The sequence below is a fragment of the Cygnus olor genome, chromosome 2 (assembly GCF_009769625.2).
Source record: "Cygnus olor isolate bCygOlo1 chromosome 2, bCygOlo1.pri.v2, whole genome shotgun sequence".
NCBI lineage: Eukaryota > Metazoa > Chordata > Aves > Anseriformes > Anatidae > Cygnus > Cygnus olor.
The window spans coordinates 63,175,406-63,198,047 of NC_049170.1; the positions used below are offsets into that span (position 1 = coordinate 63,175,406).

Consider the following 22,642-nt stretch of genomic DNA (forward strand, 5'->3'; position numbering starts at 1 on the left):
ACGAAGTAAGAGATTTAGGAGCTTGCTTGATTTTAAATTATAGGACTACTGGTGTTGTGTGTTGCATAGCTGCGGGACTCCCTGCTTAGTTTGTACTAAGTATATTGATGTGACGGACAAGAAAGGAGCAGAATTTGCTCCAGCAGGGCACTTCTGTGAGTTAGGCTTCTCCAACTCTGCTTTGTTTGGTCAGCCTTTGCCTTGCACATCATGGTTGCAATCTTTCCCTTCCTGCTCTTGTGCAAATCATTCTGAATGCAACGGCTTCTGACACTCCTTCCTTCCTGCTCAGAGAGAATGTCTTCTGCTAAAAAGCAGGGAAGAAAGGCCAAACACAGAAGCTGATAGAAAAAATGTCTAGTGGCTGTTTTTCATTTAAGTGTTCTCCAGGTTTATTTACTCCTTTCAGGCTTTTCACTCAGTTCAGTCTGGAGTTCTTTTCTCCATTGCCTACAGTTCACTGTCGAAAGAGTTGTGATGGCTGGGAGTATTAGTGATAACTGATCTGATAATTAAACAATACTGAAAAGCTAATATTGCCCACTTAGGATTTCCAGCTGATGTATAGCTTTTGTTTTTGTCATTGAGTCCTGCAGTCACTGCACATGGAATTTGCCCTTGAAAGACAGTGCTTTGTCTCTGGCTGCATTCATCCTGTTTTATTTAGTACACCTGGAATTCAGGCTCAACATAGATATTTTCTTGACTCCTTCCACCGTCCTGTTCTAGGACATGGTGTTTATTACAAAATACAGTTGTTAACTGTAATACAGTTCCTCTCCCAAGAGAAACTTGTGTTCTATCTCAAACTGTAGATAGATAATGCAATTGAAGAACTATATAAATGCAGTTTAAACGTTCTGGAGCTGACATACTTTATTTCATAGTAGACAGCATTTAAATAACTTTAGTTTTATTAAAAAGCTGGAAAGAGATGAGCAGTTTTAGTTGCTATTTTCTGAATGTACAGCAGATGGTGCTTAACAAATGTTTTAAAGCCAATGTATGAAAACAGCCAAGACCAGCAATATGAATTTTAATCATGCTTCATGGTCTTTTTAATTGAAAAAGCAGCAATTTGAATGGAAAGCCCCCAACAGGATTGACTTAGTTTTTAGATTGACGCACAACGTTTGAAGGATGGGGATAAAACAACAGTTCTTCCAAAATGGCAGGATTGTTTCTCTCTTGATTGTTGCTCTTTCCCTCCAGGCTCATCAAGGCTTACTTAACTAATCGGAAAGATCCAAGCTCCCAAGTACTACTTGCCACATGGACAAAAGAAAGTGAAGAAAATTCTGTGATGGGACCCAGCCTGATGCTCCTGATTTCTCACTGGGGGAGTATTTCTTCATACACGTCAGTGAAATAATTTTTTGTTTTCTCTGCTGGCACCAACGGATTAGCCTGTGCTGTGGCTGTGGGCAATCCTTTCCAAGTGTGGGTGGCACCTGTCTCATGACTAACCCAGAACTTGCGTCATTGTTTCTCCTCTTGGTATCTCATTAGCAAGATAAGCAAGGTTCTGCAACTCCAAGGTGCTATTTATGTTCTGCAGTGTCAAAACTTCAAGATGTATCTCTAATAAGGCAGCTGTCATTACATATAAGTATAAGCTACCTTGAGCCAAGAGAATAATATAACAGCTTGCAATGAGTCAGGGTGCTAAGGAGAATTTACTGACATGCTTAGTAAGTTTTAACTAAGGTTTACTCTTTTTGAGGCCTCTTTTTTTTTTCCAAAAGTTCAATTTCTTATTACAAAAAGATACATTTTTCTGTTTTCTGATGAAAGGACTCACAATGGAGAGGGAAATTCGCTGTGCAAAAATGCTGATAATCTACATTAAGAGTAGAAATACAAACATTTACACCAGTCATTACTAGTTAGTTATGTATCAATCCCAACCTTGTCTGATCTCTTAACCTGAAGGGCACTTAGTCAGCTTACAGCAGACTGTGAACTGCAGAATGGCCATACAAAACTCATTAAGAAGACCTTTTAAGCCCACATTATTGGCCTAAAATCTCTGGATTTGCACTGATGTGAAAAGAGTGGAATGTTTTTAGATGCTCTACTTGGCTGCAAAATAGCTGGTCATACTATAGAGCTGCCACAAATTCAGGGTCAAAACTTGTCTCAGCGCTAATAGGGAATCAATTAGCCGTTTCTGGAAGCCCCAGGAGCAGAGAGGATGGGGTACCCATACGTCTTAAGGTCATTTGTCCTCATCCTTGCCTGTGGCAGTTTTAAAGGCAAGCCAGCCCGATGCAGCTGCAGGCCTAGTGCTGGCGCTAAGACTCCTTTAAGGAACTGAACATATGAATTGGATGCTTTTCCACCACATCTGCATGGGGATGCACATGATGACCTGCCAGTTGGACTTGGATGCAGGAGTCTCACATCTGCAGTAGATTTACTAGGATTCAAAATCTGAGTGACTTGAAATACGGGCCTGATCAGATTAGCTTTGAAAACACACAGTGCCATGAGATGTTATGAATCATATCTACTAGCCTAGATGGGGGGGAAAAAACATCAGCTTTGCTGATTAAGCAAAGCCAGAGTTCAGGTTTGAGAGCAAAGGTGACTGGACCATTAATGATTCAGAGCCCCTGAGATATGAGTGGAAAGCCTGCCACCAATTCAGCAAAGAGGCTGAGGATTCAGTAGGACCATATGTGCAAACGGTCCCTTGTTTCTTGCTCTGGAGCTGAAGAGGGACTGCTGCTGCAAGCATCTCTGTGGCATATGACGGCATGATTGTTCACAGGCAATGGGAAATGATGTGAATTTATCTGAGATGTAGCCAAACAGAAATAGCAAAATTCTCTCTGAAACCACTGTAAAAACAGACAATTAAAGGAGCCTCTGTTCAATGATCCTAAGGATGGTTCTAGGAGTAAGCAATTACAGCCAAGGTGGTTTGGAGCCTGTGTGCAAGCGTCAGTTTAACCACCATCTGCAGCTGCTGGCCCACTTTCTCCCTTTGTTTAACTTTCTATTCTCCACAGGCTGCTGCGAGCAGACCACAGCGCTGCTGAGGCAATAATCAATACTCCTCTAATTTCAACTCACTTGACACTGAGAAAGCCAAGTTTGATCTTGAACTTGTTGAAACAATCTGGGGCAACAGACTGGTTTCAGTTGCAGATCCATTATGATCATAAAGCAGTAAGAAAAAGATTCATTCACCATTTTAATGGTGAAGGTTATTTCTCTTTTCCCCCTAAAATCAGCATATCCCTTTCTGGTGTGGAGAATGATAGCGTTTCTCTACCTTGAGTCTTCCCAAGGTAATAACTCTCACCTCGAGCCAAATTCCTCCTGCCTACTTCTGTCCCTAACACAGCCTACAGCAAGCTGAACAGAAGCACACACCTGGCTCTCCACAGACCTGCTTCAAGGGATGGGGGGACTGAAGTAGCATTAGAAGGATCACTGAGTGAAGCCCTGATTAATCTGAAAGGAGCAAGCCTTACTGCTGTGTGCACCAGTAGCTGGTTAGAACCTGTGATTTGAAATTTTCAGATTTGGGAAATCTGAAAGCCGCCATCGAGGGATGCTTATTCAGTGTCACAGTTTCCAATGGAGGGGAAAAAATAATGAAAAGTTGAAAGTTAAACTAAGCTACCTTGCAGCAATACTTGTTGTCTAAATTATGTCTCCTTTGCATGTCTGAGAAATCAGGACACAGACACTGTGAGATAGGAACCTGCCTGGCTTCAGGCTAACTTGGAGCTGGAGATAATAGGGTGTTCCTGGGAGCAGATGGTATTGGGATACATCATTTAAAGATGTATGAGTTGCTATTTTCTTTACCTTTGGGTTTATCTCCACCACTGTGAGCTGCAACAACCAAGCTGAATGAAAGTGACTTATGTTGGTGAAGTTAAACAACTCTAAGTGCCTGCTGGCTTGGAGACATAGTATAAAAAGAAACTCTTACATCAACCACTTTGACCATTGAACTGGCTCTTGAGGTGTCCTTCAAGGCTGTGGGTGGCTGCTATTCAGCCTGCATCCAAGCTCAGCTCTCACTGAAACTGACAGGTATGCCACACACTTATTCAGAGAGAACAGAAAGGCAATTACACATCTTTTTTATTATTATTGTCAATTGGATCAACAGAAATCACCTTCTCAAGGCATGGAGCAGGATGACTAAAGTCTGAGCAGGAACTCTACAGTGAAATGGCAGCAAAGATGGAGCAGGGGCATTGATTTCATCGAAGCTGTGTGTGAAAGGAATCAGAAAGCAGGCAAACAGCAGGACAAGGTATTGTGAAAGTGAGACTGGAAGGGGATAAGAAAAGCTTGTGGTGCCCGGGGCTTCTTGGAAGGAAGACTTTATCCATGCACAACTGTGTTTATAAAAGCCACACTTTCCCATCTTTGTACATAAACAAGACTACCTTATTGAAAACAGTAAGTCCTTACTGCAGCCAAACAAATATGACCTACATAATCAATTTCTAAGAAACAAAGTTTCATGTTGTGTCTAATTGTTTAAGGATTAACATTTAGGAAAAAAAGCAGGTGTTTGGACTGGATGCTCAGTAGCCTAAGTTTATGGAATTTATTTGTGGTGTAGCTTCAGAGCAATACTAGAAGCCATACCAGCTGGTGTAACATGACATAGTTGTTCAGTTCCTTTCATTATAAACCAGCAAACCATTTAGGGCACTGTCTACACCTTGTAAATACACCTGACCTGTTGAAACAATCATCTTCTCCCTGCAGGAGCACACTATGATCATGAATCATTAGAAGAACAACATTTACAGAGTTCCGATGGTCCACACCTAGCTCGGCAGTCCTTGCAAGCACAGGGTTTCCTTTCACAGGCCCTAATGCTCACCTTTTGTATGGTCTCTCATCACCTCCCACTGCTGTGGCCTTCTATTTGGGGTTTAATGGCTGTGGCTCAGCTTGAGAGGATGAACATGGAAGACTTGCTAGGTAGCTCACAGTTCAGCCTCAGGTCAATGCTACAGAACTGTGTCTGCTGTAAGGTAGAGATGACAGCTTTACACCAGTGCTTTATGAAAAGACTATAAAGAAACTTTTCCAGACCCTCTCCTTCATGATTATCTATCAGTATGGCAGTGAACAGGGTGCTCATTAAAACCTTTATTTTTAAATAGAAAAGGCCTTCCCTTCGTGTTTTGTGTGTTTTGTGGGTTTTCTTTTTTTTTTTTTTTTTTAGAAAAAACAGTTATTAGCCAAATAACCTGTTTGCTTAAATCAGTATTACTTCCGTAGATCTGCATCAACTCCCCTTGACATATCTTAGATTAGGAAAAGCATTCATTCAGAGGTAAGCAGATATGAATTTCTCTTTAAACTAGCCCAAAAAGCAGAGCCAGATCTGAATGCTGGTCTGATGAGAGCTCAATGGGAAAATCCAGCTTAGACTGCAGCAGGATTGACTCTGCACAGTCTTAACAGGCAGCTCTGGATCAGAAACAGGAACCGTAGATCCAGCTCCAAAGCTTGTGCTTATTTTTAATGCCTGGCTGCTATTACCACAGACAAGCAAAGCACAGACCCCAGATTTGGCTGATCTCTTTATTAACTTATCAGTTGTAAACAAGTAGATTCTACAAGTTCTTGTGTTGTGATACTTCCCAGCAGCCACACTCAACTATTCTAACTTGTTAGCTTGTTCCAGATAGTCTAGAAAGCAAATCAGCCTCTACTGAAAGATGGGACAACCGGCTTTTCACAATTAGGGGTGAATCCATGACAAGACATTTCTAAAGTTTGTTACAAGCAATGACTGAATGCTATGACAACCCCGAATGTTCATCTCCATATTGGAATAAATAATGATTATATTATCAGGGTGATGTGAAATATTGACTACAAATGCATTATAAATGCTTTCCCCTCTGTAATTGCATGGGCAAGATTAACTGAAACTCTATAGGCTGCTATAATTTTTGTGATAGTTTGTAACTATACTTTATGGAACTTGTAATAAATTACCTATACTAGCAGGAAATAAATCAGAACAGTTTTTATTTGGACTGTTAAGAAGCCAATAGTACACTTCTAAAAAGATATATACACTGTTTATGGCATTTAAAACAAGTAAAAATATTGTTTTGATTATTTTGAAGGTAAGTAGCAACTCTGCAGTCATTCTTTGCAAATCGTTTTCATTAGCTGTAAGCAATCTACATAGATTTTCACACCTGTACATTTAATTGTAAAGAAAGTTTGAATAGAGTAGATCAAAAGTTCATTTTTAGAAAACTGTTATGGCATGAATTTTGTTTTAAGGGTACTTATACCATTAGCTTAAAAAAAAAAAAAAAGAAAAAAGATTCGGATGGGTAACTTTGAAGACTGTATTTATGTGAACTGCCTTCACTAGCTGTAAATAGCTACAGACTTTGCTCTGAATGATAAAAGGTGATTTGAATTCTTTGTAAACCAGTTAGTTCTCACAAAGTAGTAATGGTCAAGGGGGGAAAACTGTAAAACCTATTAACAGATTAAAGCGTAACTTTTGTTTTGTTTTGTGGAGGTCTTTGTCGACAAGAAATGAGTAAACAACGGATTTGGCTTGGAAGGTAGTAAGGTTGGGATCTGTTTTGGAGTTTGTAACCGTAGCTATAAAAGGAGTGTAAACCTCTTTTCTTTGAGGACTGTCTGGCAAAGACGGCCACATCTCAAGCAGCAGCGCTTCTCAGTTTGAAGTGAAATGTCTGCCAGGCTTTTCTCCCAGCAGAATGGCAAACGCTAAATGCAACATAGCAAGCCAGAACCACGCTCCTCCTTGGCACTCATCAGGCCGTGACTACAAACACAGGCAGATGGTGCAGTCACGTCCCTATAACCTCTGATGGGGCACACAGGTTCTCATCTCTTTGACGTAGCTGGTGCCCGAGTCCACGAGCTGCACACTGTTGCGCTCTGAGCCCCATGCTTCAGCCAGCTTTCCTTGGGGTGTCATCCTGGCACGCAAACGAGGCACTGGCTGCACCAGGTAAGGTTTCATCGTATGCTCTGTGCAGTGAGGCTTCAGTATGGTTCCAAGGCGGCCAACACCCTGAAGTGTCCAGACAAGCCGGACCCGGGTCACCACCCGGCAGATGCCAAGCGTGCTAAGGGCTCTCATCGCGAGTGCTGCAGGGCGAAGGCACACTTCTTGTAGGCGGCGTACAGCAGCAGGATGGCGCGCAGCATCCTGCGGCACATGGCGGCGGCCAGCCGGGCCTCGGCCTCCCGCAGCCCGCCTGGTCCCGGCTGCCGCGGGGCCACCACCCGGCAGAAGGCCGAGCGCTCCGATACCCGCAGCGAGCCGCTCCAGCGCGGCGGCTGCGCCGTCACCGGCCGCCCGAAGACGGCGTCGAGGCCCCGCAACCTCACGGCCTGCGGCCGCCGCAGCGCCGCCGCGCGGCCCCGCAGCCCGCCCGCCGCCGCCGCCGCCAGCGGCGGCAGGCAGGCCCCGCGGAAGGGGTGCGCCGAAATGGCGGCGGCCTGGGGAGCGGGCGGCGGGGCGCCCCGCAGCCAGCGCAGCGCCTCGTCCAGGGGCGAGCGGGGCGCCCACAGCTGGTAACCGCCCGCCATGCGCCGCCCGCCGGGCCGCGGCCGTTGGCTGGGGCCGGCTGGGGGCGCCCGGCGGCGGCCTGCCCCCATGCCGCTGTCCCTTGGCGCAGAACCGCTGCTGCTTCCCCCGAGCAGTGGTTGGTGTATTCCCCCTCACACACACCTGTCCCCACAGCTCTTCGTTTTCTCTCGCTGTTGTGCTGTGGTCTCCGTCAAAAATGACTACCAGGCTTACCTTCACCTGGTGATCTGATAATACTTCCTCACTGCTTGCTTAAAATCCCTCCATCATGTTAAGTTTAAACACCTTCATTTGAAGGCCCTTTTAAGAAAATAGCAAAGCCTTCTTCACCCAAATTTTCAGTCACAGTGAATGTCTTAAAAATTCAGAGTACACCAAATAACACTCAGCCTCCCCCCTCAATCAATAGGATAGCATTTCCCATGTATTTACTGTCCTAACGGTCCGATTTTCCAGCTGTCTCTGCTGTCATCGGGGTTTGAAATTCTCAGTTTAAGCAGGAGCTGCACAGGGGAAAGGACTGAGCTTCTTTCTAGACAAACAATTTACTTGCAATTTTAGTTCTGGAGTGCTTTCACCAGCAGTTGTAAATCTGCCTGTTACAACATGTTTTCATTTTACTTCAGCTTGGAGTCACTGCAAATCTATATCGTGATGCAAGTTGCAGGATGTGCTTCTCCTTGAGGGGGAAAAGGTTGAGTTTTACAGATGGACAAATTTTGCCTAAGTGCTTCTGTACAGACGGAGGAATGTTACAGCATTTCAATAAGACCAATTTTATTTTCAGTCAAAAGCCTCCAGCAAGGAGGGCTGAAGCATGCTATGAACAGCAAAGTGGCTGAAATAGAAAAAGCTTGCCTTGAGTGGCAACTAAACACACAAAGAATAACTAAAGAAACTTCTCAGTGGTAAATTGCTGAACTTCGCTGTAGTTAGCTTAGTGTTTCAAGTCATGGCTGACTTGCCTATCATTGTAAACAAAATGTTCCTTATAACTGGTTCCAATTTGATACAAAGCTGTTGGAAGGCATACATATTAAGTACAGTGGAAAATATAACAAGTGTTCCTTAGAAATACCAAAGAAAATACATATCAAAACAGTCATCACAGTTACAAGAACACAAGAAATTCACAATCTGGAATTGCAGTTTGTTTTATTTGTGATCAGCAAAGAAGGATCCAGCATGGCCCATTTAACTTAGTGCAGCATAAATTTTCATTTTGGATTAATTTCTCTGGGAATAGTTTTTTTTTAAATTCACTCTGGCATCTGTGATTTGCATTAATATATGCAAAGCATTGTAACAGCCATACTCCTTCCAAAAGCAAATCTCTTCAAAATTAAATGCTCCGTTTTTCTAAAGGGAATTATCTTTTGTTTAAAAAAATCCCTAAACATCAAACTTTTTTTTTTTTAACTCGCATGCTGAGAGCACAGTGCTCTAGTTTTCACAGCAAAATGCACAAAGTGTTTAGGCATAACGATTTAAAGGGTTTAATTTTGCCTGTTATTAAACTGCTAAATTCCTTCACAATATACGCATATATGCTGGTTACACTGGAGTGTCTCCATCCAGTACTAAATGCACACTCATGAGTGTGTGTATATATGTGCATACCATATATATATATACACACACACATAAGTACATACATGTTTTCTACCTACTCTGTGTAAGAGGCAGATTGTGATATTATTTCCTTTAATGAATCAGATTTTCAATCCTGAGTTTACTACTCAGGCCTTTTATTTAGCACAATTTGCTACTGATTCAGTGAGAGTTTTGCTTCGTTACAGTCTGAATAGAAAATTGATGAAATCTTCACCTTTTGTTTCTGAGTTAATTCTGGGTGACTGTGATTTGTTTCTTACAGGCATCAAGGTCCTGGAAGTCCATGTTCTGTCTCACTATTGTTGATATCCAGAAATCTTTTTGTCCTGTGTCCTGTTTGTTTGGAAACCCTTCCAGGTCACCTTTTTTTAGATGTCAGCATACAGTCAGATTGTACCTTGCTGCAAATTCCCAAATCATGGGGAATTAAAAAGTAATAAATCAAAGATCTGGTGGAAACTGTGCCTCACTTCCATTTTGTCTCTTTGGATTTTTTTTTTCTGTCTTGAATGTGTCTTAATTGTATAGGTATCTTTAAATGGTCAGTAGAATGGCCATTTGGAAAGACAAAAAACTATATTTGAGGCTGTATCACTTTTCTTTACATCTTTCTAATTGTTCAGATACTTTGTTTTCTGTGACTCAAGGCCTCAGGTTTATCATAGCATTTCCCACACTTTGCTTCATAAAAGAACCCCATGGCCTGTAATTAATGAGAGATGCTATAATTGTAACCACTTTGCTCATGAAACTGCTCTATTTTTACTTGGCTCTTGACATTCAGACTTGTTAACACGCTGACGTGTATTTTACACCATTTTACTAACTTAGCATCTTGACCACGCAGGCTAAATAGCATGTGCACTTCCCTAGCTTGGATGAATGCTGTTTAGGGGAAAAAAAAATCTTAATTGTCTCTCAGATTTTCTTTGTTATTAGGTTACTGAGGCTTTTTTCAGTCAGTTTGATTGGAAGTTTAAATATATTGCTCTTTTGGCATCGCTGTTGCTGGCACTCCATGGCAGCAACCAGGCTGATTCTTCACCCCAGTTTCCCAGGTGAGCACAGCAGTGCCTCCCTCATAGAGGTGAGAGTGACCCTGCAAAGACAGAATCACGCCATGATTCCAGAGCTGAAAGATCCCAAACCAGTGATTTCTCTCATTCCTGGCTCAAAGTTACAGGAGTTGAAAAGCACTAGTACAAAAGGGCAACGGTTTTCATGTCTTTCAGCAATTAATTGTAGCTCTTGAAAAGTAATCAAAACTCAGAGCTGGGTGTTATGGTAATTGTCTGATGACTAATGAAGGACAAATGCCTCGATAATTAAAGACTGAAAGGCTCTGGGTTAGATTTTAGAAACATCATTCATTCCTGTGATTTTTTTCCTTCTGTTTGCTTACTCAATTTATCTTTTAATGGTTTATTTTAACCTCTGTTTTCCCATTTTACCTATAGTTTTTATATAACATAAACATGCACAGCAATTTTCTTCAACAGTTTATGGTAAGTTGTCTCTTCCTCTTGTATGCTTGACTGTTTGCTGTGTAGGCTTATCAGCTTTCAAAACCTGAAATCTTATGTTTTTACATATTAATTTTGGTATCTTCCAATTTTTCATGATCAGATAAACTGGACAGTCTTTTCTCCAGGGGTGGCTGGAAAAAAAAGAGATTGTGTTTGAAATTGTGGCTGAGACAGCCACGTTATCAGCTAACTTGGAATGAAGATAATACCTGTATTTGGAGTTTTGTCTTCTCATTTTTCTTTTAAAAAAGGAAGTGTGATGGAGCTTTGAGTGCCAATATCCTCTTAGAGTCTTATTTGTAATGGGCCTGTGGCTCATACACTATCAAATACAAAGTCCTTAAAGGTAAGCAGGTGGGTGCTAGGTAAGTAAAGACTGTAGCAGCAGCCGCCCGGAGAAAATGGGATTGTTTCCTGATCAGCTATTTCAGAGACATTTTTTTGTTCTCAAAATTTTAAGAGATCTGTCTAAAGATATTAGGGTCACACAAACATAAACTTCTTCAGCATATTGTTTCAGTTTTAAGTGAGTGTAGTGGGTTTACATGGCAAGGTTTTGGTAGCAGGGGGCCATAGGGGTGGCTTCTGTGAGAAGAATCTAGAAGCTGCCCCATGTTAGGTAAGGGCCCCACTGCTGACCAGAGCCGAGCCAATAAGCGATGTTGTTTTGCGCCTCTGTGAAAGCGTATTTAAAACGGGGAAAAAAAAAAAAAAAACGCTGTGCCACACAGCAGCTGGGAGAGTGAGAGGAGTGAGGAACAGCCTTGCAGGCGCCAAGGTCAGTGAAGGAGGGCGAGAGGTGCTCCAGGCACCGGAGCAGAAGTCCCCTGCAGTCTGTGGTGAGGACCATGGTGAAGCAGGCTGTCCCCCTGCAGCCCATGGAGTACCACAGTGGAGCAGGGTTCCACCCTGCAGCCTGTGGAGGAGACCATGGTGGAGCAGGTGGACCTGCACCGACAGAGACTGCGGCCTGTGGAAGACCCCTGCTGGAGCAGGTTCTGGGCTGGACCTGTAGCCTGTGGAGAGGAGACCACGCAGGAGGAGGTGACCTGGCAGGAGCTGCTGCCCGTGAGGGATCCAGGTTGGAGCAGTTTGCTCCTGAGAGATGGACCCCGTGGTACGGACCCATATCTGGAGCAGTTCTTGAAGAGCTGCTGCCTGTGGGAAGCCCACACCGGATCAGTTCAGCAAGGACTGCATCCTGTGGGAGGGATCCCACAGCACAAGGGACAAGAGTGACCGAGAAGGAGCGGCGGCGAAGAAGCGCTATAGACTGACCATAACCCCCATTCCCCTGATCCCCAGCGCCGCTCGGGGGGAGGAGGTGGAAGAGGGTGGATAGGGGGGAAGGTGCTTTTGGTTTCTTTCCTTTGTTTCTCACTTCTCTAGCTTGTTAGTAATTAGCAATAAATCTTACTATCGCCCTATGCCGTGCTAACACTGAAACATAGACAGTCACGGGTATGTTCTTAACATGGTTATTTTTTAAAAAAATAGCCTGTAATTTTTCCTATTCTAAAAGCATGTCCTGAACCCTGTTAAACTGAGTATCTTTTTGAGATGTCATTACAAACTATTCAATCAGCTTGAAGTGTTTTCAGCAAAACTTTGGTCTAAGCCATAGTTTTACAAAACACAGGAAGAATGCAAAATATTCATTAATAACTGTTTTCCATTGCTTCATCTGGTAGTGATTTATATGCAAAAGTCTCTGTTCATGGCATGCTTTTCTAATTCTTTTGCCATTTGGAGAGTGGAGAATAGTTTAAATGCTGATGCAGTTAGAAGGTGTTTAAAATGACCATACAAATCAGTACTGTTAAGAGTTTTAGTTTTGTGTCAGTTTTGTCATCATTTGCTTCAATTAGGACACCCACTAGAGGGAGTAGAGATAATGTTTTAGGGCTGAAGAAGCTGAACAAATAGTGTTAGTAATATTTGGGTGGGTCTGGGGCACTGGCCCTGGGTTCCTGCCTCTCTTGAATGCCCTATTCCCTGCTAAGCGATGAGCCAAGTGTTCCACAAGACATGCCTCACAGTGCTCTGGAAACACTCTGGATAAATAGTTTTGAAGAAAGGCTGATGCTTCCTTTCTAACTTGCATAACAGCATTGTTGAAAGACTACTGAAGAGCATTTTAAATGATAAAATGAACCTCAGCAGCTTTTTTTTCTTCGTGAATAAAATTAATATACAATCATATTGTCCTTCTGATCATCAGAAGCAGTATTTTAAGCTAAACTTTGCATTTAAAATTATGTTGGCTGTTTTATTTATTTATTTATTTTCTCCAGGATTAAAAGAATTTGTAGTTGGGAGGAATAAAATATATTTCAGGAAAAATATTTATTTTCTTTTGAACTGAATTTTCTATCATACAGCTAGATGTTACTATGCTGTAGATAAAATAAAAGCTAGGAAGCTTACAAAGACTTTGTAGACTGATGAAGGGACATAGGTGTTACAATGCTCGAGTATTTATGATGGTTACGTGTGCATCCAGCCGTGCTAAAACTGATGGTCCATTGTGGGGTACCTACACTCAATTAGAAATGACCAAACAGGAGCTGTAAAAACTAGGGTACTGAATAGGAAACACTTAGCAGAGGCAGTGCTGGTGGAACAGCATGTAAGTAGCTGTCACAATGCTTCTCTCTTTCTTTTTTCTTTTTTTGTCAAAAGCCCATTAGTGAACGTCTTTGAGGAAAGTTGTTTTTACATCCCAAATTTTATTTCACTCCTCCACTTCCTTCCACTACCTCCATCTTTTGGTAGTTGTGTGAAGTGTGAACATTATGTACCCACATCAATTGGAGTATTTTCTGCTCTGTTTTTCTCTTTTTTATAATTCCTCCCCTCTGAAATATGATTTTATTTGTATATTGCTGAGCTTGAGTAATAGCGATAAATGATTTTGCAGGACAGATGTTTATACCTCTTTTGGCTTTTCTTCTACAGCTAGCAGACAGGGGGGAACTGTAAGTAGTGATTTACTAATGTGGAACAATCTCTTTAACCTGTTTAAATCATTACTTTAGCATCTTGTCTTCTGATAGCCTTCAAAAGGAGATAGGCACTTCAAAGAGGCTGGTCATTTCAAAGCATACACGAGAATATTATGTATAAACATGTAGCTGACTTTTTTTTTTTTTGAAAAAGGTAGAAATGGTTATTTGTTTTAGTAGCTGGTTGATTTTCTTACACAGGAAATGATCAAATCTTCAAAAGGCTTCAGTTCAAACTTAAACGAGCTGCTAAAAGTTTGAATAGTTACCTCAGTTCTTCTTGTCCTTTCTCCTATTTCATCTGTCCCATTCTTCATTGCCATCTTCTAATTTAGTGCTTTGCAGAGAATCCTGTTTTGTAACCTGTTCAAAAGCCAAAATACTCCCTTCCTTTTTTTTTTTTTTTCCTACACTTTTGTAGTGGATGAATATAGACTAGGCAGATGGCCTGCACAGCATTGCAGTGTCATATAAAAGCCCATATTGGCAGGGACCTCTGCAGATTGTATGGTCCAAGCTTTTGTTGAAAGCAGGGCCTTAAATCGCATTATCCAAGGCCCTATAAATTCTTGATACTTCCATCAATGGATATCCCATAGGACAACCTATTCAAAAAAATTTTTTTTCTAATGATACAATATTTTTCCTTGTCTTTGTTGACTTTCTTCTGAAGCCATTTGCACCCATTGCTCCTTTTCTGTCACCTTGCCTCCTTGTGAAGGGACTTCCCGCATCTCCACTGTAATTATGTTTCAGATACTGCAAAACTCTGGTGAGATCCCCTTCAGCCTTGACTTTTTTAGGCTAAAAAAAAATAATAAAAATCCAGTTCTTTTCATCTTTCTTCATCTGTGAATTTCTCCAAACCTCTCATCTTGCTTGCCCTCCGAGTGGATCCTCTTCAGTTTTTTCAGTGTCTCCCTCAAACTGGGGAGAACAGAGGTAGACCCAGTATTACAGGTGTGGCCTAATGAGTGCTAAATGACTGGCATAATCACAGCCCCTGCTGTGCTGGCTCTGCTCTTGTGAGCACTTGCCAGCACTTAGGCATAGTTATAATTTGAAGACATGGGGGGGAAAAAAAATCACTGACAGGAATTGATTATGCACCCGGAACAGTCCTGATAAGTGAAAACTGAATTTAAAAAAAGGATCTCATAACTGAACATATGCTTTTGAAACCAAATCTAAATTTTGACACAAAAAGTGAGGTGTTCTAGAATCAAATGGCAGAATTGTGTTAAAACGGAAGTGTTACTTTTGGCACAGCTCTTAAAGGGGAACAAAAGAAATGGAATTTATATCACCAAGCCTGCTTTTGTCAGTAACTGTTCCCTTACTGTAAATCCAGTCTGGGTTAAAGGGCCTGTAATGTGTGTCAGCTCTGTATTTTGTCAGAATTACTGTATCTGTTTTTTGTGGGGGGAGTAAATCTGGTGCGTCCTCGTTACAGGCCTTGTCAAGCTGAATGAATGGTACATGTACCAAAAATATAGGCTGCTGTTAAAGTATGGCATCTTGAAATATCTACCATTTAAATTGCAGCTAGATAGCCTGGCTATTCTCAAATTTCTTTTAGTCTGGCTGATGTGTGTAGGCAGCAAGCAGGCTGTGGTATGGCCAGATGGCATCTGACTCCATCTGACACCTAGTTTGTTATCAGTAGAAGACGACTGTAACTTTGTTAGATGAAAGAAACTGAAAGAGTTATTCTGTATTTGGAGAACTAAACCAGGATTAAATACAGTACAACCATGCCATAATTATTGAACTAATGGTGCAGTAAAATCTCTCTGAGATCTGTCTGTCGAGTCTTTGGTGTGGGAGAAGAGGGAGTTCCTAGTAGGTCAGAATTTTCATACTGAATGAAAATCACTAATATATAGTAATTGTTCTGCAGCCATCTGTGCATAAGCTATATATTTTTTTTAAATGAATTTATTAGCTGTGGAACTAGTCATGCACAAAAACACTCCCTGTCATCTATTTTCAGAACAAAACCATGAGACTTATCAAATGCTTAACACTGATGCTTTGTGCTTAAGCTAAAAATTCCTGTTGTTGTTGCTTTCTTCTTTCCCAGCAGATTTATTTGCTGCTTTCCACTTCTCCTTCTGGAAGAAGGGTTAAAAGGATTTTGGTTTCTCTAAGAGGCTTGCTGTTTTAACAATATAGCTTATTAGTCATGGTCTCCTTGAAGTTCAAAATGCTTTTGAATAAGAATAGAGTTGAAGCTGGTATAAGATGAAAAACTCTTGCTAAACGTAAGCATTTTGGTGAGGAAAAAATGCGGTCTGAATTACTGAATGTATTAGTGAATGTTCAAATAGTGTAGCAGCTTGCAAAATTTTCTTCATTCATCCTCACAGGCACAAAAGTGACCACTCTTTTATCCTCCCCCAGATTTTTCTCCAGCCCTTCTTCTTTGCATTGACTGGATCTTTGTGAAGACTTTTCAAAACCTTTCTTCCTGAGCATAATCCTGCCTGAGCAGGAGACCTGTGCCGCAGAGTCACAGTGGCATCTCTGCTTGGGGATGTGTACATGTTTATCTTTCCCATTAAAATGCAGCATCTCTAACACTGCAATTTCTTTCTAGAAGGACCTCAGAGGCCTGCTTCTCATCTCATGCAAGATAACACATTTGAAATAACTCTTTTAAGGACACTGATACCAATCTGTTATGCCATGGGACTGCAGTTTTGAGTTTATAGAATACAACAGTATTCTGCTAAATACTGACTGACATTTATAATCTGTCTTAATTCAAGAATAAACCATTTTTAAAAACGTAGCAAAATGTCTCACAGACAGTAGTGAAATGCATAAGCTGCACTCTGTGTGGTAGTGATGCAGGGGTTGCATGTAGCACAGTCCTTCATGAGCAAAGTATCCATGCAGCTAAAGCTTGATTATGCAAAAAGAAAGTCTCTAAAAGGGTGTGTTCACTTCTAGACAGTAGTTGATATGGACTGCGGCATGTACTGTGTACAGCCACCTATCTTCCACACATGCTAGGCCTTTATTTCCTTTTGCCTCCAACACTACTTTAAATAATGCTAACAAAGTGCAAAAATGAAATTTCCCAGAGAGGCACTAAAAAATCTAAATTGTCAAATTGACAAAATCTAGAATTGTTAGATTACTGTTGCTTCATACTGGAAGAAGAAACCCCAAAGTTAATCAGTAGAAGTTGAGCTTTGACAGTCATTCAGTGAGAATATGCTTAGTTCTGGACAGCCTCTTCAGTCAGAGAATCACGTTCTCAATCAGTTCCCATGTGGGAAGAAAAAAGAAATAATATCACAGGCTCTGGAGCACTCTGAACCATTCCCGAAGCTGATTTAACTTCTGGAGGACTTTTCAAACTGTTTTTGGATGACCTTCCTCTGCCTAAACAGGCTGAACTGATTTGGTGAATGGTTGGATGAGCCAGTGGATATGCAGTTGTATAGATCAGCTCAGACAATATTCAGTAACTTTCTGATCAACTGCCAAGCCCAAATCTCAGGCTTAAGACCCCAGATTTATGTTGCTTTTGAATAACATTTCTTGTCTGACTTTTTGGCTCTAAGAAGATAATGATAAGAAAAGGTGTGCTGAAGGAGCACATTTCTCAAGCACTTATTCATGCTGCTTTTCAAGCAGTTTCAGGTTGATTTCTTTTGTTTCTGGTGGAGGACAAGGGCGATGGTCTGTGCTATAAGTCTTATACAGAACTGCAGCTTTCAGAAGAGACTGGTGACTATCATGCCCTGAGCAACACTGGGACAGGTATTGTTGCACAAGGAGAGAAGAAAGTAATCTTTAATCTCTCAGCCCTAATACAAAGTTCACACAGAAGAATGGATTTTCTACCAGAAAGACTTCAGTGATCATGCATTTATATTCTCAATTTCCTAATCTCAAGAGGTTAAGTAATTACGGTGTTATTTCTATGACTAAAGAAAAAAACTCACTTAGATTTAAAACCAATGAGATGAGTATTAGGGGTACTACAGTTACTCTTTACCAGCTGATCCTCTTGCACTGAATAACAATATATAACACAGGGAAGGAATGCAGTTTTCTTCTTCTTAATTTACTGGCAATAGTTCAGTCCCTGCTGCTTAGTAGAAAAACACTTACCAGAGTAAAGGAAATGCTTTACAAATTGGATGTATATATGACCAGGTCTAGATGTTTATTACTTTTTTGTCGGTGATGGGTGTTTGCATTTTTTTAATTTTTCCTTCTATGGAGAGTAATAGGCTGGAAAAGCACCTGAAAAACTGTATAAATAGCCATGTTTAAAGGGGAAAAGTTGCTGGGTTTTTATGTGTACAAAGAGAACTTTAATATGTGATGTTGCAGGACACATGTACTGTTTTGTGCTCCAAGACTTGATGTCTCCATGTAATTTCAAAAGCCAAACACTTATCTTTTTCCTAACATAAAGTTTATGCATGTGCAACTTAAATGGTTTTGGTGGTTACTCTTGACACACATGGGTGTTAATCAGGGGATGGTTAATATAATTGTTTTTGCTCAGGGGTTTCTGTGTGCTAATAGTATAAATATTTGTATGCAAATAGAGAGGAGCAAGCGGAAACAGACTGTCTGGCTTTTAGCATTGCACTTGGAAAGGGGTTTGACCATAGCACCAGCATGTCTAGCTCTGGCTTACTGCTTGTGAATACTTGGGATACAATTAGGACTGATAGCATAAGCACAATTGAATTTTGCTGCACAGCACTGCCCCCGGCTCATACGTTTAGTTTATGATTGATAACTTGGCTGCAAAAACAAATTCAGTTATCTAGGAGGAGTTTGCTGGCTGCACTTGTGGCTGGATCAGCATATTCCAAATGTGGAGGGTTCATAGTTTATCATTCTGTTAGGAATGCACTGGTTCATCGCTGGAGTGGAGATAGCTCAATCCTGCGAGGTTGTTAATGAGCTTGGACTAAGAAAGGGTGAAAGTGAAGATTTCTGGGTTTCCGTAGTTTTAGATGCTAAGTAAAGAGGAATTCTGGAGTCCGTCCAGAAGACAAAATGGCTTACCAGAGACTAAATAACCTACCTACAGTAAAACTGGGGTATTGCCATATACTCATTGGAAACATAAAAATCTTGTCTGTATTCACTGAATTCATCCATTGTTGTCATCTTACCTGAATAGTGTCATGAATAAGAGAATTAGCTATTAAAAGAAAGGAAAGGAAAGGAAAGGAAAGGAAAGGAAAGGAAGGAAAGGAAAGGAAAGGAAAGGAAAGGAAAGGAAAGGAAAGGAAGGAAAAGGAAAGGAAAGGAAAGGAAGGAAAGGAAAGGAAAGGAAAGGAAAAGATTACAACGCTACATCTCGTGTTTTCTGTTATACCCGTTTGAGGAGGAGGGAAAGATGTTAACAGTTAAGTAGATCAGTGGATGGTATATTCTAATATGGACCTTTGGCAATTAAAGGAGTGAGATATCTCCTTTCAGTGAAGGTGAAGACATGTCACAGATTTACTGCCCTCTCCCCTCTGAGCTGAAGTTGGGGTTCCCATTACATGTCTGTTAAATGCCATAGTGAAGAGCTGCTGTCTCCTGCTGCATGGAATCACAGCTGTTTGGTCCCTTAGTAGAAGATTGGATGGGGATCAGAGAAGGATAAGACCTGCTGGACATGGAAGTAGACTTCCTAGTGTGAGAGCCATCAACTATCTCAAGGCTTTGTAGCTGCTGACATCTGAGATTTATATTAGGAAGGAATAAACAGTATTGTGACAGGGGCTTTCAAAGGTTTTGACGGGTTGGATAGCACCCCACCCCACCTGAACACTTATCTCAACTTGGACATCAAGCTGTGGGAGAAGCCCTCTCCAGAGCATGGCATAAACCTGCTGTCAGCTTAGCCAATTCCTCGTTAATAGAGCAGATCAGGAAAACTTGCTCTAAGGAGGGGCTTTATGTTATCAAGTCTTACTGAAAGAAATAAGGTAAAGTCTATTTTATAAAATATTGATAAAATTCATGCAGATGACTTTTTACCCTGTATTCAACAGCACGATGAACATGCTTTTTGGAGACATTAGTTAACTGAAAGAGCCCTTTAGTTAAAGCTGCGGCAGAGTCTATACTAATACATCTGAAACTGATGGTCATGTCTTCTAAAATATCACATCTCTCCCAGGAGCTGAGTGAGTAATTCAGATACTGATTATGCAGGAAAGAGAATGGTTACCAGTACATGGTGCCAGGGATTATTCCTGGGTACTGTAAATGGATTGTGGTACTGTTAAACACTTAGGAAGGTCTACGACAGTTATTTATCGCAAGTAATGCTCTCCCAAAATTCCTGAGCAGGGCCCAGAAATCAGCTTGGGCCAGGGGCCACTCTCAGTAGGCAGTCTGGTACAGGCTATGTTGCTTTGGAGGGTAGGAGAGGGCAGGAGTACAAATGCAGACTGCTGTGTGTTAGTTGACTTTATTGCCAGGGGGTGCTCCTGTGCACATATGATGTCATAATATTCAGAAAGAGCTGACATTCTGCCAGTTTTCCTTGCACAACGCCACAGTCTTCATTGGATTTTGCTGACTTGGAAGGGACAAGTGTCTCTTATGAGAAGATGTTGGAGCAATGAAAAGTGTATTCACATTTATCTCAGAGAATATTTTAATTATTGCTATCATTAAGCAACACAAATAAGCCATAATACATACTCTCATTAAATTATTATTCATTAAGGTTCTCCTCTTAAACTTATGAAATGCTTCAAGAAATGCTATTTCTAGCCACAAAACTCTCCATTTCTTATTTCTTTGCACTTTACTGCAGTCTGTAGGGAATTGATTCCTCCCATTGAGAAATTTATAATTAAAATACTGTATTGTGTCTTCAAAAATATTGCAGTAATTGGGTTAATTGCCATTTATCAGAGAATAGTTTTGCTACCAGAGATTTGCAGGGATTTGTTGTCCCATTCACTGACAGCTGGTTTGACAGCGTGAAGCATTAGCATTTCTCTGCATGAACAATGTTAATTTTTTATTTTTATGTTTTAATTTCCCTTTATAGAGATTATGCCTGTGATTCGACACACAAAAATTCTGAAGGAAAGTGAAGTCTTTAGCTGCTTTTGCCATTTGGTGTTTCTGCAGACAAGAGATGTAAATCATGTGCCCTTCTAGTATCCTTGTCACTGTACCATATACCTGCTTTCTTTTAGCTGCTGAATGAAAAACAGGAGGAAAGATTTGTTGAAAGAAGAATTTTAAATGTTCAGAAGTTTTGATCAGCTTAAGTATTTTTAAATTCTGTAGTGGTAAAAGTTTATGTATGTTTTGCTGAACTTTCAGTAGCCCAACTGCCTGTAATATACCAGCATTTTGTATTTGGAAGTCAATGTAATGGAGGCTATCTGTAGGAAACACTGGGTTTTAACTTCAATGCTGCATGGATTTCCTTCTGACTTTTGAGTGAATTCTTTGTTCTTCCTGCAATTTCCGTACTCTTTATTTTCGTTGCGTGTTTTTTTTTTTTTTTGTCTTCTCCAGCACCTTATTTCTGCTCTGAAGGCACCTTATTATGTAACACAAGACACCTTGTATTTAGAAAGAATTTCTTCACCAGGAGGGTAGTCAGGCCTTGGAAGGGGCTGCCTAGAGAAGTGGTGGGGTCCCCACTCCTGGAGGTATTTAAGAGATGAGTGGACACAGCACTAAGGGGCATGGTTTGGTGATGAGACTCAGTAGGTCAGGTTAGTGGTTGGACTTGGTGATCTGGAAGGTCTTTTCTAATCCTATTGATTCTATGATTTGTGAGGATTAAATAGATTGTAGAGTGCCTTCACAATGAAAGTGTCGTGCAGATGGTTATTAATTGCCAGTTAAGGTGGTGATAACTTCTAGTATGCCTGGCTAGACTTGTATGCCTGACTGATGTTCTTTGACATAACATATGATGTGAAAGCTAGTCTACATATTTTCCATGTCTTTTTGTTTGCACAATTTGGAAGTTAGCTGAGAAGCAGAGAGGAACACTAATAATATCCAGGCAAGAAGGATATATGCACTGAATTAATAGATACTATGATATTTTTAGGTAAGAAAATACTGCTTAGCAGAGCTGTTAACATTTTTTATAGCATGACCATTTCTACCTACTGCTCACCTTATTTTCAGAACACTGTATAAAATTCCTTTTTCATCTTTCCTTCTCATCCATAACCTCTGCTAAATCTCATGCCTCCTGCTGTTGGTTCTGGAACATAGAAAGGAAATCTCTGTCAAACCATGCCCAAGGTCTAGCTCAGACTGCTGAAAGGTTTCCATGCCAAAGATGATAAGCCAAGTAATTTCACTGTGTTTCCACAAATACCTTAGTCTATTCGGCATAGACCAAGTAGGCAGCTGGCTCCAGGCATCTCCCAGGCAGTGGGAGCAGCAAGCCCTGCAGCATCTGGATCATCTAGAACTAGTATCCTTCAATCAACTACTTGAGTGTTTTATGTTATTATACATGAAGTGGGTGATCAGTGCATATAAACGTGTACTCTGAGTAGCAAAACTGTAACAATACTTATTGCTTTCATAGATCTGTGATTTCTGTAATTGGTTATTTCATCCGAAATATAAGAAGCCCTAAACTGTAGAAAGTCTGTGCCTACTTGGGAGGCAGGCACTGGGAGAGGAGGAAGGATGTTGTAGCTGTTAAACTATATCCCTTCCTTCCATCCTACCCACTGCTACTGTAGCACATTAAGAAAAAAAAAATAAAAAAATAATAAAATTATATAGGAAAAAAATCTGATGGGTTTGGATGGATTTTTCACAACTGACAACAGAAATTTGGCAGTTGACAGCATACAGGCGTTTTTAATTGATCTCCAAGCACCAGGTGCACAGCCTCCAGTTGACAAGTTGAATGGTTGCCAAGAAATACAGCTGGAAGG

The 22,642-nt window shown here is 40.9% G+C and overlaps 1 protein-coding gene and 1 long non-coding RNA gene across 2 annotated transcripts in view; one reads left to right on the forward strand and one right to left on the reverse strand.

The window, feature by feature from the left end:
• Nucleotides 1–5,962: 5,962 nt before the first annotated feature.
• FANCD2OS (FANCD2 opposite strand) lies at nt 5,963–8,812 on the reverse strand. Its single transcript, XM_040548978.1, has one exon. It carries the CDS (start codon nt 7,648–7,650, stop codon nt 7,126–7,128), a length of 525 nt encoding a protein of 174 aa, XP_040404912.1. The 5' UTR covers nt 7,651–8,812; the 3' UTR covers nt 5,963–7,125.
• A 1,358-nt stretch (nt 8,813–10,170) lies between these two features.
• Nucleotides 10,171–22,642, forward strand: part of LOC121065977 — a 35,507-nt gene continuing 23,035 nt past the window's right edge. The window contains exon 1 of the long non-coding RNA XR_005817445.1: nt 10,171–10,701. This is a non-coding gene — a long non-coding RNA (uncharacterized LOC121065977). The remainder of the gene's footprint in view (nt 10,702–22,642) is intronic.